Raw genomic sequence first — 17,432 nt, forward strand, 5'->3', positions numbered from 1 at the left:
ACCTAAATTTGGGGTCCGTGTGTGTGCATAAAGCCAATTAAGTGGTCAAACAATGAGGAAAGGCTGAGATAAACTTGTCTAACAGAATAAAATATCCCTGTTCCTTCCCCTCGCCCTCGTCCCCCCCCCCCGCAAACATATCAAAATATCTTATTGAATTAAGTTATCAGGGTCATTTCATTCATTCAGTGAATAATTGTTCAGGGCTTATTATGTTCTAGGCATTGAATTATGCTCGGCAAATAAAACAGGCATAATGTGTTATGAAAGAAAATAAACAGTCTAGTATACTGTCTGGCACTAGTTGGTGCTAAATAAATATTTGCTGAGGAAATCAGTCTCACGTCAGTTAGTAAAGGCTATGAAGGTTAAAGAAGTGTTGTAACAGAGAATGGGGAAAGCAGCTATTTATTAAATGATTGAAATAGGTTTATCTTAAGAGAAAACATTTAAGATAAAATTGGAAAAATGATCCTGTGCCAGTCATGCTTAGCAATCCTGTGAAATGGACACAAAGGTAACGGAATGGAACACAGTGGTTGTAGTCTCTGTCCAGCATTTATTCATCCTTCTGGCAACTCTCCATACTGTTCTTTAGGCAACAATTCCTTGCCATACTTCCAATTCAGGTGCTTTCACTTGAATTGACTCCATACCTACAACAAGATCTCAGGTCTGGCGAATCAGAACACTGAATCCCTCTGGACATGGTTTAGACCTCTGACCCAGTAGAGCCCATGAAATACAGTTTAGTTATACTGGGGCTTCTGAGAAAGGAATGTAATCTTTCCTAATGCACTACTTGGATCAAGGGTGAAAATAAGGCCATTGGACCAGAAATGAGGGGAACCAACAAAATGGTCAGAAACCGGTTCTTTGTGCTGTAGGCACTTGGGTTGGGTTTTCTGATAGGTTGGTCTCAACAATGTAAAGGAGCTCTGCATGGCTGGAGAGTACAGAGTGAAAGGGAAGTGGGATTAAAGATGATTCGGGTACAAATGTATCAGACCAACATGGTGTACACCTTAAAGTTCCGCAGTGTTATGTCAATTATATCTCAATAAAAATAACTAAGAAAAGAATTAAATCATATTGAAAATACAAAAAAAAAAACCCACAAAGAAACCAATAGCTTAAAAAAAAAAAAAAAGATAATTCTGGAGATGTAAACAGAGCCCTATTAGTCTTACAGACTTTTATGAAGGATTTTGGATTTTATTCTAAGAGCACTGGAAATTAAGCATTTGAAATCGAAAAGCAACATGAACCCATTTACATTTAAAAACCACTTTGGGTCAGCGAAAATGGTGAAGTAAAGACCACTGAAAATTCTCTCCTCTGTAAATGAGAAAACTGGCAAAAAATGGTCAAAATAAACTTTTTCAAAACTCTGGGAGTTAACCAAAGGCTTATAGCATGTGGGGAGGGTTTATCATAGAAATGCAGTTGAATCTTTGTAAGAACAGCAAGCTTCCTGGCATTTTAACCTGCCCTATTTTCATCCTTTCCTCTCCAGCTCCAAGGTAGCTTTGAAAACAAACTGCCTGCAGTCAGGGTAAACCAACAACAGTCTGGTAGCCACCAAAAGGGACAGAATGAAGTTGGAGTTCCTTCAAAACCTCATTCCAAATCAATTGTCATTATTATGTTACCTGTCTGGTGATTCCCTGGATAACCACTTGCAAGGCTGTCCAGGCTCAGACCTCACCCAGTAAGAAAAATCTTTTCCGTGGGGCATTTGGTGAAAACAATTAGAGGTAATTTATGATCTTCCCAGCTGCCTGAGGTTCAGGCTAACAGTTGGGGTGAGGGATGGGAGCAGAGGAGTAATTCTTCCCTGAGTATTTTTGTTATGATTCTGATGTAGAGCCATATTAATGTTTCACATACTCAGATAAAGGAAAGAAAAGTAAATATCCTACTAATGGGAACACCCCCCAAAAAAACAAACAAAAACAAATGAATCCAGTGGTACGTACAATGAATAACTTAATCACACTCAAGTAGTGGGGGTAGAACTAGCTTATGTAATTGTCATATAGTGTTTTGACTATTTGCTTTAAGGTAAAAACCAAAGAACCACAAATAAATATTCTACTCTAGTAAGTTTGTTTTTGTTTACTGTAGTATGGGTTCACAATTCTGAAAACGATTTTATCTTGTAGGATTGTGCAAATAGGTAAAGATTTTGTGGGTAATGGGAGTCGTGTTTCTCAGCTTTGGAGAAGGGAATTACAATCTGGAAAGGGGAAAGGCTAAAATGAACTCTGTAGTGTTGTAATGGAATTGGAGCGATAAGTATGAACCTATAACTTTTAACAGATAGAGAGAAGATAGTGTGTGTGTGTGTGTGTGTGTGTGTGTGTGTGTGTGTGTATACATCATCTATATGTTTCCTTGTTCTATCCACTGAGAGAACCTAGAAGCAATAATACCCACAACACCCAGCAGCCAAATCTTGGTTTCTAGAAGCCAGAGCTTCTTGAGGAAATGGCTGCTTTCAGGGCTGGGGCAGGGAAAATACTAAATGAACTCAGAACGTCTTAAAAACAGCACTCTAACTAGAATATGAAGAATGGATAAGAGGGCAAGAGGTTAATGCAGAGGAAAGAAGAGCAACTGTTCAGGAACAGGACGGGGACGAAAAAATGGATAAGAAGTGTTTGTGTTTGAGAAATAGTTTGTACATGGATTTGGTAGGATTTGCTGACAGATTAGAAATGTGGGGAAACGAGGAATCAAGTTGACTTTGAGAGCCGTGGACTTAGTTCCTGTATATGTTTTTGATTCATTTACTGAGTTTGAGAAGGCTGGGTAAAAAAATATATATCAAGGATAAAATCAAGAATTCAGTTTTGAATTTTTTTTTTTTTTTTACTAGTTACAAAGGCCAAATCTTACTAGGGTAAAGAGTAGAGTACATGTGCCATCTCAGTCATTTCAATGTCATTTGCCAAATTTTTGTGTATATAAGTTTGTGTATATAAGTGGTAAGCAGCTGAAGCAAATTTTATTGGCTATAACAGATAGTATTAGTAAAATGTTAACTAGGTATGTATACAAATGGTTGGTAATATCTATATCAGTGCAAAGTGTTCAAAGGTTCTGTCACGTATAAAGATAATGAAGTCCAGGGGTCTTGTTTTAGGTGAATGTGTAACGGGGCTATCTTAGACAAACCTAAAGAAGAATAAACACATTTCAAAAGTAAATAGTCAGTTATGACCTAATTTATCTATGGTGATTCCTTATGCTGGAAAATTATTGGAAAATTGAAATGAATAATTAAAATTGCTTTCTCTTTGTGTTCAGGGATCCGAATTTGAGATCATGCAATCTTAAGCCAAGCCAAGTAGTTAGGGTCATTGACACAGATGAGTTCTTTATGAACGGACCGTGCAGTTCCTAGTGAGACAAAGCAATGGACATTAATGCTTCATCTTGATAGATGGTCATCACGGATTAGACACTTATGGCCTTTCCTTTCTTTCTTTCTTTTGAAGGAAAAATTAAACCTTATTTATTTTTTAAATCTAGACCACTAGGAAAATATATCACAGTCCTGAAACAGCACAGACAAGCTATATTATCATTTCAAGTAATAAGCTGGTCAAAAGGCAACACGGTCCTTATCAAAACAGTAAGGTGCCAGAGCTGGTGTAGGAACACTACATGTTATCAAGGCCCCAGGCAAAAGTGGTATTTGGTAATGGGGGTCTGCCCCTCTTTTTCTCTAAAGGAGCCACAGCTCACCCGAGTTGCTTACTTTTTCTTCTTTGACCTTCCTATTGCCAAGGGATTGTCTCAGTGGGACTATATCATTTCAGGTGGCTAAGTAAGCAACACTGGATGTAGCTTTCATTCCTGAAAACCAGGTCTTTTCCAAATGGTACTTTATAACTCAATTAAGCAGCCAACAGTTCCTCTTTGACTGTTCATTCCTGGATACTGGTAATATAGCACAATCAAAAGGCCCTTTCCCTTCAAGGGAGAGTGTCACTGCAAAATTGTCCTGTCTCTCTGCTGCAGACAGCCTCAGGGCCCATCATGGGAGCCAGTGAGAGGGAAGGTCTGCTTCCCATACCAAGTGTGACATCATGTTTTTGGACTGTTCCAGGCTGAAAGATGTAATGTGTGAGAATTTTAAGAAATGCACATCCATATCTTGATGGCCAGAAACGGATATCCAAAAGAACCTTTCAAAGTTCTTATCCAAACTACCACTCCGAACTCCACATCTTAAATCAACTTCATGCCTTTGTATATAGGACAAAACCAAGCAAAACAAAAGACCCAGAAACGTTTTTTCCCTTTTAAATTAATGACCTAATGGATTTTGTTTTACAGCTTATGGAAAGTGGTGTGATGCTTCTGGTAAACAGGAGGGTAGCAACAAACAAACAGCTCTCCTCACACCCCGCTAGATTGTTGGCAGGTTAGAGCAACCTGTTGGCACCTGTGTACAAAGAGGAATCTGGTACCTCAGAAGGTGCTGGCTCGTACAAGGGAGGATAAGCACTCGCCACTAGAAATTTAGGCTCTCAAAAACTCTCTGACTCAACTTTTAGCACCAGTTTTTCCATTTCATTTTCTAGAATTAAAATATAAAGGAAGCAGTGTCCGGAGGCAAGTGACATATGCCTTGAACTTGCTGCCATCCTTAATTTCTTTCATAAACTTTGCTTAAAAGACCCAAATTCTCATTCTTCTTCTTAAATAGATGCCTGCCCTCGGCCACGATGGCCAATGGCAAAGACTTCTCTTTTTAAATGGATGACAGAGACTCCTTCATCTTCTTGGTCATGGGTGGAATGAGGTTCGTGTGGTCATCCACACACTGGGTCACACAACTCCCCAATTGCCACGTCACCTGAAGCTCTTTACTCCCAGCATCTATTAACTCTTTGGCTTTGCCGTTGCAATGCATGATGCACCTAGCCAGGTGGTCCTGGAACTTCTTGAACTTGCTGGTCATCAGGGCCTGGGCTTGAGCCAGAGGCACGTGGCAGCGCTCAGTGCACTGGAGCACCTGCTGCATGGAGGCCTGGCTGTCGTTGCAGCAGCTGGCGCTGCACCGGAACATGAGACTCTGCATCTTCCAGATGTTCTTGCCCTCCAGACTCTTCACCACGGAGTCCACCGCCTCCTGCACCTGGAGCTCTGGCAGCTCCGTGTGGGGACCTCGCCTTGCACGTGGTCACACTGGTACCCATATGGCCATAAGGCGTTTCTAAACAGAGCTCAGATCTGTCATGTTCGTAAACCATGCACCAGAGTGGCCCACAAGCCTGTAAAGTCTGTAATATTTTGTGAGAAATGCCAAGTACCTAAAAATAAAAAACAGGGTGGGAGATGTATCCTTCAACTAGGTTATGCTACGCATTTTATTTATTGACGTGTGATTTCCTGCAACAATTCTGCTGTGTAACAAACCACCTCCAAAACAAGAAGCGTTTTTCAGGTCACTGTGGGTCAACCATGTAGGCGGGGATTGCTTAGAAGTTTCTAGTCTAAGTTGTAGTTCCTCATATGTCCTGGAATTGGCCACCTACTGGCTGATCTAGGATGACCTCAGCTGGGATGTGGGAAAACTTGGTTTCCTCCACATTTATCTCCTTTAATTAGCCTGCCATGGACAGGGTCTCATGTCCAGCAGAAACACAGAGAGAGTAACTCAATCATACAAAGGATTAGGAGAAAGTGTGCCTCTTCTTTCAAGCCACTCTTTGTGACACATTTGCTAATATTCCATAGGTCAAAGTAAGTAGTAACTGGCTGAGCCCTAAATCAGAGTGAGAGAAAAATATAAGATTACAGGGGCGACTGTGAATATGAGGCGACGATTAATGGAGACCATTGATGCAATCCATCTACCATAGTTTGTATACTAACCTGGAACCTTCCACATGCAAAATACACTAAACCCCTTTCAAGACTCCAAATTTTCATCCAAATATGGCAACAAAGTACAGGATTCTATGACCTATATCAGGTTCAGATGCTTCTCCTTGGATGTGGCTCTTCTTGATACGGAGACATATACTAAAACTGTGAGTAATCTGCCCCAACTCCCACAACTCAACACAGAATGTTGAGACAGGGACTTGATAAATACAGTAGATACTTCTTTTTGAAAGAGTGAAGCATTGGAGACATATAGGACTCACTGATTTGTTTTCAACTGCTGTATTGAAATTATCACAAGTTGAGTAGCTTAGACCAACAGGTGTGTTATCTCAGATTCCATGGTTCAGGCGTCTGGGTATGGATTAGGTGAGACCTCGGCTCAGGGTTTCACCATGTGGAAATCAAGGTGTTGGCCTGGGCTATGACCTCATTTAAGACTCAGGGTGCTCTTCCAAGCTCACTGATAGTTGGAAGAATTCAATTCCCTGTGGTTGTAGTACTGAAGCCCCTGTTGTCTTGGTTGCTATAGGTGGGGATTGTAATAGCTCCTAGAGGTTGCTCTCAGTCCCTTACCATGTAGCCCCTTATGTAGTTGTTCACAGTATAGTACAGTAGTCCCCCATATCCGGGTTTTGCTTTTCGTGGTTTCAGTTACCCATGGTCAACCATGGTCCAAAAATATTAAAAGGAAAATTCCAGAAATAAACAATTCAGATGTTTTCAATTGCACATTGAAATTGAATGAAATCATTCTGAGTAGCGTGATGAAATCTTGCACCGTCTTGCTCCATCCTGCCCAGGACGTGAATCCTCCCTTTGTCCAACATCTCCACACTCTGTACACTATCTTCCTGGTAGTCACTTGGTAGCCATCTGGATTATCAGATCGACTGTCATGGTATCACAATGCTTGTGTTCAAGTAATCCTTATTTTACTTAATGTTCCCAAAGCACAAGATTAGTGATGCTGGCAATTCCAATACACCAAAGAGAAGCTGTAAAGTGCTTCCTTTAAGTGAAAAGGTGAGCACAGTTCAATATTTGAAGAGAGAGAAAGACCACATTCACATAACTTTTATTGCAATATATTGTGATAATTGTTCTGTTTTATTATTAGTTGTTCATCCCTTATTGTGCCTAACCTATAAATTAAAATTTATTGTAGGTATGTATATATATATAGGGAAAAAACAGTATATATAGGGTTCGATACTAGCCGTGGCTTCAGGCATCCATGGGGTCTTGGAATGTATCCCCTGTGGGTGAGAGGAGATTACTGTATTTCCTTCTTTAAGGCCAGCGGAGAATCTCTCTCATGTTGAATCTCTCCCTTCAGAAAGAGCTCAGTTGTTCTATTGAGGGCTCACTTGAGTAGGTCAAGCTTATGCAGGATAATTTTTTTTTTTAATTAATTCAAAGTCAACTGATTTGTAACTCACTTGCACCATATTCATTAATCCCTTCTGTAATCAATGAGAGGGAGTTATACAGGATATAATCACATCACGAGGGTAAAATATTGGGAGCTATCTTACAGTTCTGCCTATCACAGTCCTCCCTTTTGTCACCAAAGGTTCACATTCTTCCCAAACATTTGCTTCTTTCCCAATCTTCTCAAGAGTCTCACCCTGTTACGGCATCTGCTCAAAGTGAAAAATAAATAAATAAAATTTCATCAACTGAATCTAAATTTCACAATCTTATCAGCTCAAACTTCAAAATCTCATTACCAACATTATTTAAATCAGATGAAAATGAGACTCCTGGATGTGATATATTAAGTGCAGGTCTTGAAGTATGATTCCCCTCAACCTGTGTAGCTGTGAAACTAAAGAGGTAGGTTAGGCTAAGCTGTGATGTTCTGTAGGTTAGGTGCATTAAATACATTTTTGACTTATAATGTTTTCAATTTATCATGGGCTTTCAGTATGTAACCCCATGGTAAGTTGAGGAGCGTCTGTAACATACCATAAAGCTTCTATAACGTAAACTGTGGGGCTGTTGCATGAATAGCTAGTGATACAGAGTAAAAAGTACATAAATTGTCCCATACACATGAATGAGTTTAGTATATGTTATAGGTAGCATCCAAAAACAGTGATGAAATAAAAATGGACTATTTAATAAATAGTATTGGCAAGTAGGTAGTCATCTGAAACAAAACTAAGTTGGTTCCCTACCTCCCATAATAAGGTATAGAAAAAAAATTAAACTGATTTCTTTTCTCGCTGTGCAGTGGGGAAATCTTTCATTAGGTACACACCATTCAAAATCCAGAAGTCATAAAATATTGACAAATTCTTCTCTCTCTATATTTTTTAAAAATTTCTATAAAGAAAAAGCACCATAAGCAAAGCAAAAGACAGACTGAGGAAAAGTATTTCTATTATATCATAGAAAGAGGGCTAATCTCCCAAACATGTAAAGAATTCCTCTAAGTTGATAAGAAAAGGACCCACAATAGATAAACGGGCAAACCCTCTAAGCAAAATGTTCACAGAAATGGAAATATGTATTGCTTTGAAGTATATGACATGATCGATTTGATGACACACTGTGATACGGTATAAGGCTGTAGGACACAAGCCCGGGTGCAGTGCTGGTTGGAAGTGTACATCACCAGGGTCCCTAAGGAGGGCACGCGTGCTGTAAATATCAAAATTAACAACGCATCTACTATATGACCCAGTAGTCCCATATCTGGGAACTTACCTTACATATATAATCATATTGGTGGAAAATGACATATAAAGAAGGCTATTCATTATAGTAGTATTTGTGATCCTAATTGGTTGGAATTAATCAATAAGGAAATGGTTTTTCTTATTAATAAGGGAATGGTGGATCAAAACAGGCATCCATAAGGAAACGGTGGATAGATTACGTGACACTCACGCCATATAACACTATGCCATGATAACAAAGAACGGGGAAACTATAGATTGATAGGGAAAGATCTCCAAGGGATATTGCTATGTGGAAAAACATATGATATATGTTTTGTTGAGAGGAGAAATAAGAATGGTATTTTCTTACATTGTATAAAGGAACTTTGTAAAAATACATAAAAAGCTAGTAAAAGTGGCGACATGTAATGGGGGAGAAGGTGTCATGAGATTTAGACAGAGAAGGGGCTGTGGAGGAAAATAAAACTTTCCACTACCTGCCTTTAATATGTTTTGTTTTTTGAATCATTGAAATATATTCCCTATTCAAAAAGAAATCCATACTAAGAAATAACGAAGGAAGTTGACCTTGAAAGAGGAAGCTGGAGGACACAGGCTGTACACATTCCTATTTCTGATATCTCCACATATCTCCCCTGGTATTTTAAAGATGACCAGAATGCTGAGCGAGAGGTTTACCAATCCTCTGGTGTCTTCTTTCTGATAGCCCCTTATATCTCCCCTGGTATTTTCAAGGCTAGCACCTTGCCAAAAATGAAGTGTACACATGCTTCATGTGGGAAGTGATGGGCAAATTTAATTTTTGTTCCACTAATATGCCTGTTACTTTTACGTGTCTCATCTTTGATAATATTAGAACTCTGAGGAAAGAATTAAAGATAACCACTGGAATGGTAGAAGCAGGGCATTAAAGGTTTAAATCAGTAGCAAAGAAATAAAACCTGAATGATTGAGACGTGTTAGAAACGAGAAAAATTAATCACAACGATAAAGAGTAATCAACAAAATAATCAATCTAAAACAGGATGGACTTAGTAAGACTAAATATTATAGTTAGCAAAACAAACATAAAAATGTAAAACCTCTCTGGTGATATGTGGAGTACAGCTACTCTGGTTGATTGAGTGTGAAAATTTAAACATTCAGAGACCTAGGGATAGGGGAAACAATTTCTCTGCCTGTGGGAACCAGAAGAACCCTCATACTGCTACATCATGACGAGCTGTGAAAGGAGGAAAGAACTGGCCAAGATGCCGATCAGAAAAACACTTGGAATTTGGTCTTAATCACAGGCAGATGGGCCACTGAGGGCTGAAATTTCTGCTCCACACAGCACAGACTCAGTCATTTCATTCCATAAAAGGTCTAAGGAAGGTTTCACCAAAAGCCCATGGTGGCACATTTAAAAGGAAGAAAAGGGAAGGGAAAGGAAGGGAAGGGAAGGGAAGGGAAGGGAAGGGGAGGGAAGGGAAGGGAATAGAAGGGAAGGGAAGGGAAAGGAAGGGAAGGGAAGGGAAGGGAAAGGAAGGGAAGGGACAAAGGGTTATCATCCTTACTTCACAAAGAACACTTACAGATTACCTAGAAAAAGACAAGCTTTAAGTTACGTATGGATAAAGGAAATCAATAGGCATTTTATTAAGAAACAATTGAAAATAACTAATTATGGCTTGATTCTCCTATTGACCCAACTACTGAAAAATTACTCTCCCTTGAAGAATTCCTTAGCTCTGTATGAGAACTTCCCAAGGTTTAAATATCATCTCCTCAGGAGGCCTCCTGGCCTTTGCATGGAATAGGCCTCTTTAACATTGCCTTCTTTTAAGGTATATGGAAAAGGGGCTAAGTAGTGTAACCTCCTGTGATCTACTCAATGTCTCCTCCAAGTTTCACTTTTCTTCTCGCCACTCTCATCTGCCAAGGGTCACTGCTCACTTTGCCATAGGTCACAGGGGGAATTCATGGATAAGAGCCCCCTAAAGGTAATACTGCTGTTTCTCCCAAGGCGGCTATGTGTAGAGTGAGGGTTAAGCAAGGGGCAACCTTACTCTCCTAAGCACTATCATGTCAGGTTGTTATGGTGCCTCAAATTTTCCTGAAGGGCTAGGCAAACGAAAGCCACGAGAAACAGAGAAATTTTCCCGTATCCTCCAGCACCCTCCAGGAAAAGGGACAGTTGAGACTACATTCCAGTGGGGAGTGAACATCTTATTTCATGGTCCAAGATGAAGCCACTCACCACCAGATCAGATGCTCTCAGAGCAATAGCATGACAATGTGGCAGTAAGAAGCAAGTATCCACAGAAGAGGTCACTGCCCTGTCCTGAGGGCAAATGTGTACCAACATCTCGAGGCTGTGGCCTGGCCATCGGTTCCTCAGAGCAGTTAGCTTCAAAATGGAAACAGAAATGGCAGTTAGGGAAGGAACCAGCACAGCTACCACTGGAATTTTTGGTAATGCTTAAAAAATATACAGGAGGAAACAGCATCGGCTAAGATGACAGAAAACAACATGGAGGGAACCGAAGGAGAACTCTCAGCCTTGTTTTTAGGGAGAGTTGTGGAGAACTGTGAACATTTGCTATTGGGACATTTTATGTGCTACTTGGGTATGTCTCTATTGCTCATGCTGACTGGTGTGGCCTAAAGAAACACTTAGGACCACCACACTGCCTTGTTCCAAAAAAGAGTGTAAGGTGGCTCACAGGGCTAGACGAAATATAGCCAGATAACATCATTTGAAGTAGATGAAGAGGAAAAGGGGGCCAAGAATGAGGCTAATAAAAACATTGAAGACCAAAGTGCCCTGTTCTGTGGGATGGAACACAAATTTAGCTCTAGTTTTTTATCAGCAAATGTGAAAAGCCAACTCACAGTGTCCAAAAGATATATATTCCAATACAAAGTCCAGAACGAAATAACCTTTGAGAGTCACATAAAGAGGCCATTGTGTAACATAATCAACAACATTCTTACAGTTGACACAATGATGAATTTCATATAACTGCTTTGTATAGTGTCTTGCAAATGCTGACCCATGGCTTCAAACCAAAGAGAAATTCTAGGGGTACATAAAGAAGATATTGTACAGGTGACGTTGTTAGGTGCTTGCCTGACTTAATTCTGGAGTACATTTTAAAGGATCTGAGGAAATGATAAAAAAGCAAATCTTTAATGTTCCTTTATCGATACTGTTAGCCACAGCCAATCCCATAGGTGATAGATATTAGGTAGCTGGCAATTAAATACTGAATATCTTATACCTGGAGTTCTGCTATTCAAGAGATTTAGGAAAAAAGTAGTCTTAATAGGACATTGAACTATAATAGTGTAGGAGCGACATCTTTTGGGGAAGTTTGAGTCCAATAATCAGTATTTTCTGAGGTAATACTCTAGAGCTTGGTCAAGATTCTCTCTAGGTAAAAAAAAAAAAATGAATATGTACTCTCACACAGACAGATGGGCTATTGAGTTTCCAAATTTCTGCTCAATATAACCGAATCTTAATAAATATTAGTCTGGAAAATATGTAAGGAAGGCGTAACTAAACATAGAGGCCATTTAAAAAAAAATCCCCTCTCGCCAACTTCTGAAAAGCATCCATAGAAAGCCTAGCTCTGAGTACTGTGATGTTCTGATGTTTTTCCAAGTTAAATTATTCATGTAAAGTACATCAGGGTATCTGAATGAAGTGACTTTCTGTATAGAATTAATCAAGAACCAACTAAAATTTGGAAAGTACCTTGGTTTTTCTAAACTTCAAGAGCTCTATATATACTCAGAATATTAAATTTTTGTCAAATACTCATGATGTAAACTTTTCCAGTTTGTATGTCTTCTATCGATATCTTTTGGCATACTGGTTTAAATTTTTATGTAATGGAATGTAGCAATTCTGGTTTTACCTTTTGCTTTATCCTTAGTGGGTCTTTTCTCATCTTGAGATACTCACATACATTTTCTACTTTTTTTCTTTTTAATCCATTAATCATCTGAAATGTCTTTTGGCATATAGAGTAAGAAAAGGAATTGACAGGCCCCCACCTCACTGTTAAGCAAATGTTTTGGAACTAAAGAATATTTCTACCTTTCCCTAGTAATGTGAAATCAAACTATTACCTTATTTTAATATCTTCAGAATTAAAATGTTTGTTTCGTATTGTCCATTAATCTATATATTCTTGCATCTATTATTCCACACTGATATAACTGTAACGTAATTATGTGTCTAAATATCCAATTGTACAAGTCCTACCCCTTCCATTACTCTTTAAGTTTTTTCTTGGATATTCTTGCCCATGTTTTACTTCTCTATAGGTTCCATTTTTAATTTTGTAGTCTCTGAGAAAGTGTGCCAGCTTCATATCCCTTGCATGCATATGTGTTTTGAAAGTGCCGCTAAGACTTCAATTAAATATTTTTCCATCACTTTTTCTCTTCCAGTGATAGTGTCCTGAGGTGAGGATGACATGGAAGGAGGTGAGGAGAGAAAAATTTGGGGTTTTCATTCTAGTCTTGTCTCTCTGTACCAGAGATGCTATCACTATTTTCCCTCTGAATAACCTAGGAAAACCACATCTTGCCACTCCAAACATTATTGTCCAAAAGCTGGTTAGTCTAGTCTCACAGAGAATCTATTTCTTTTATTAGCAGGACTTTCACCCTATGACTTGTCAAACAAAAGAAACAAACATACTGGCCTAGTTATGAAAAACGCTATAGTAAAAAATCAAGCACTTACTGTGACTAAACAGAAAGTAGAACAAAGAGGGTTAAGAATTAAAATAAAATAAAAATTCCAGATATAGAACCAAAGTTTATTCATTTTTATCATATGATGGCATAAGCCTTTAAATATAACAGAAACATTTATACTATTGGAGATATTTTAAAATAGGAAATGAACAATAAAGGGAAAATAAATTTAGTTACAATATTTTTCTTCTCGGTTTACCTTAAATTTGGAATAAGAATCTTGATACCGTTTTTTTGCTAAGATGTAAAATGTCAGATTTTTCATTGTTCAGTACAGTTTTATCTTTGACAAGGGTATTTACCAAAGACAAGGGTTATTTGATTTTATTCAGCTTCATAGTTCCCCAAATTCTTCATAATTATCACTTTTGAACATGGATAAAACTTCTGCATAATATTTTTTTTATATTTTAAGGCAGCTATTTCTAATGTATATGTAGAATTCGGGTATTCCAATTTTGTCATATTCAGGTTCTGGAACCATTATCGATGGCAGTTATACAACTGCCACTGAGTGTCCTAATTTTTACTATCCCTAGTAATAAGAAAAGGTAAAACAGTGTTATTCATTTTTTTGGTAAGATTTAAAATCAGAAAAACTTTTCTAGAATTCAGGCTTCAGCTCCACAATTTTAGGATGTAGTTGCCATTACTTTCTTCTCTGGAAACCATTTTTTGCATGAGAATACACCTTACCAAATAAGTTTCCCTAAATCACAATTACCTTATGCATGAAGAACAAATTAAGTTGTATATTTATGCAATCAATTTGAATGGCTTTGTAGAGAAGAAATGTTCCAACTGGTAACATGGGTGAATTTCCAGTCAAAATCGAGCATGTTTATTTCAGTCTTTGCAATTATGCTAACAAGGTCATTTTCTCTTGAATCATGTGAAGAATTCAATCTCTCTGAATAGTTCCAAAAATCTCTGGGTACAATGCCACTTAATCTCCTACTACACAGCAGGGTCCCCATGTGGTATATCCAATTTATCCAGCAAAACACTGACCTGTCCGTAATACAAGCCACAGAGCACATTCAGTTTATATCAATGAGTATATTCAGAAAGCATTCTATTTTTAAGGTTTTAGCATAAAGTCATTCCCAGGGAATGAAATAATGAGTGGACTTAAGTTCCATGTCCTTGTGAAAAATCACTATTTCATTTTGCAAAACCTGGGATCACCATAATAACACATTCTATTACCATACTTACCAATGATTAACTTTATTAATATTAGCCTATATCAAACTTTAAGATTTTCTCAATCCAATTAATCAATAAGCCATTTCCTTATAATGAACCTGACATAGATTTTTTTTCAAAAGATTTTTATTAAAAAATATAGCTAACATACAATATTATATTGGTTTCAGGGGTACACCATAGTTGTTCAACATTTCTATACCCAAAGAGTGATCACCGTAAGTCCAGCAACCATCTGACACTGTACCACGCTATCACAATATTAGTGACTATATTCCCCATGCTATATGTTACATTTCCATGACTTATTTGTTTTATATTTAGAAATTTGAACCTCTTGCCTGTCACCTTTTCCCCCATTTTAATTTTTCAATTACAGTTGACATTCAATATTATTTTATATTAATTTCAGGTGTACAGCATAGCGGTTAGACATTTATATTATCTAAGAAGTCATTTGGTTACATTAGAATTCTCACTGAAAGCACAATTAATCAAGTAGGTGGTATTGTTGATATCTGGGCTCTCATAAATTAAACTTTTCTTAAACTTTTTCTGTAAGTTCTCAGCTATATCTCGATATACTGAGGGAGATAATAGTTTTCCCAGTTATGCTTCTATTTTCAAAAGCTTATTTACTTTTGGTATGTAATTTCTGCTACATTCAATAGATATTAAAAGTGTACCATTTGTTAAATGTTAGTATGCCATATTTTTCACTTAATATATATCTGAATTTCACAGCATTATCATTTTTAAATTTTGCATTTAAAATTAAGTCTTATTGAAATTTCAGGCTTTCATTTAATTCATCAATACGAATTACTTATACTGCCACTCACATATACATTTCTGTGTACTGGCAATTGTTTTTAGTGGAGTTTATTTCATAATGTTTTTTAAAGTGGTATTCTTTGACATAGTCATATTTTGCCTGTTGAACGCAGAGTATTTTCGACTTCCACTAAAAACACAATCCCTCTCTTTTTAAAATACATGATTTTCTTGGTTTATCTTTTCATATTCCTACTTTTGATAGAGACATGAGTCTAAAGAAATAATTCTCTACTATAAGAAAAATAATAGCGTAAGTGCAATGACAAATTATGGCCCCAGCATAAAGCAAGAAAATAAGGAATTCTAGAACCCATAGTGAGTAAAAAAGACTTATGCTCCGCCTGGTGTGACTGGGGCTCAGCTCTGCAGATAGTTGTCATCCAAGACAGAAAGATCGTCGCCCTGCAGCAGTCACTATTTACCTGGCTACATAAGTGGGTTAAAATTTTTTTACATTAGCAAATCAACATCCTAAAAGCCAAATAAAGCGTATCTTTAGCCTCTTGTCCAGACTGCTAAGGAAAAGTATTTTTCCAACTGCTTTACCTTTGAAGGGCTGCCCACCTGTCTTGAATGGGGTTCATACTTGACACAATTTTTTTTTTTGCAGTATTCATTAATTCATTTATTCATCGCAAATGACTGAGAGACATTCCTTTAGAAGCTGGGGATACCATCGTGAATAAAAGAGAAAAATCCCTGTCCTCAGAAAGACTATGTTCTAATGGCGGAGGATGGGGAAGAGAATGGAAGAAAAAAAGGTAAGTATAAGTACTGGTAGGTCAGAACTATGGAGAAAAATAAATCTATTACAATAAGGGAAGAGCTGGTGTTTTGGAACAGGGTAATCACATTGGAACTGATGAAAAGTGGTTGAATTATTGAATTATAGTTTGAAGATGAAGCTGACAAGACTTACTAAAATACAGTAAAATATTGCAAAATAAAATAAAGACTTACCAGTCATAAGAGAAAAAGAATCAAATTTTCTTTTTTATTGGAGCAACTTGAAGGATGTAGTTGCCACTGTGAAGAGAAAGATTGTGGGTGTTCTTATTTGTTTTTGGCCAGTAGTGAGGAAGCTTAGTTTTGTTTTAGACTTGTTGTCTCTTAGATATTCGAATGGAGATGTGAAATAGCCAGGTGGTTATGAGTGTGAATTTCAGAGAAGAGGTTCAGACTGAAGATATACATTTGGTAGTGATCAGCATAGTCATGTGACGAGGTGATATCACCTAAGGTATGAGTGTAAATAAAGGTCTCAGGAGTAAGTTTTGTGGAATTGCAGTTTAAAGGTTGAGGATGTGAAAGACCCAGGAAACAAGACTGTAAAGAAATGGCTACTGAGGTAGGAGGACAACAGGAAATGGTCATGTCCAGGAAGCAGAGTGAAGGAGGATGGTTGGAAAGGGAGGCAGTAAATCAACTGTGTCAACTATTGCTTATGTCAGGTAGGGTGAAGACTGAGAATTGATCATGGGATTAGCAATATGGAGGCGCTTGTTGATCTTAACAAGAGTAGTTCAGGTCCATAGAAGAACATAAATGAGGCAGCAGCTTTGGAAAGGCAAGAGATAAAAAAGAATTTTGTTTTTAAGATGGGAGAAACAAAGCCAGAACTTCTCAGCTGACGCTCAAGCCTCTCTATGTCTACTTTGTGCATAGCACTTTATCCATGAGAAATGCCATCTTGACCCTAGGTTGCAATCTTACTGAAGGAATAGAAGAAATAACAAAATAATAAGACTAGGTAATTAATGCTAGAATAGTTTAATAAAAGAGGATAATTAAAGTATTGGTTTCACAGAGAAGGTGAAGTTTAAGTTGTACTAAAAAAATAAGTTGGATTTACGTAGATGAAAGAGTGGGAACAAAGTATATGATATTTGAGGAACACCAAGATTGGCCTGGCTGGAATTCATATTAAGAAGAGATGAAAAGATGGGTGATAAATGTAGAGAGCTTTTACCCTCAGCTAAATTCTGGCTATATCACAGTATTTTGGCAATGAAGATTAAAAAGGGTTAAACAATCCAT

The 17,432-nt window shown here is 37.7% G+C and overlaps 1 protein-coding gene across 1 annotated transcript; it reads right to left on the minus strand.

The window, feature by feature from the left end:
- Positions 1 to 4,765: 4,765 nt before the first annotated feature.
- Positions 4,766 to 8,807, minus strand: LOC117012211 (protein FAM136A-like). Its single transcript, XM_033088251.1, has 2 exons — positions 8,803 to 8,807; positions 4,766 to 5,186 (listed from the first exon to the last, which is right to left on the minus strand). The coding sequence occupies exons 1-2, from the start codon at positions 8,805 to 8,807 to the stop codon at positions 4,766 to 4,768; spliced, it is 426 nt and encodes a 141-aa protein (XP_032944142.1).
- Positions 8,808 to 17,432: the final 8,625 nt, after the last annotated feature.

The sequence above is a fragment of the Rhinolophus ferrumequinum genome, chromosome 20, assembly GCF_004115265.2.
Source record: "Rhinolophus ferrumequinum isolate MPI-CBG mRhiFer1 chromosome 20, mRhiFer1_v1.p, whole genome shotgun sequence".
NCBI classification, from domain to species: Eukaryota; Metazoa; Chordata; class Mammalia; order Chiroptera; family Rhinolophidae; genus Rhinolophus; species Rhinolophus ferrumequinum.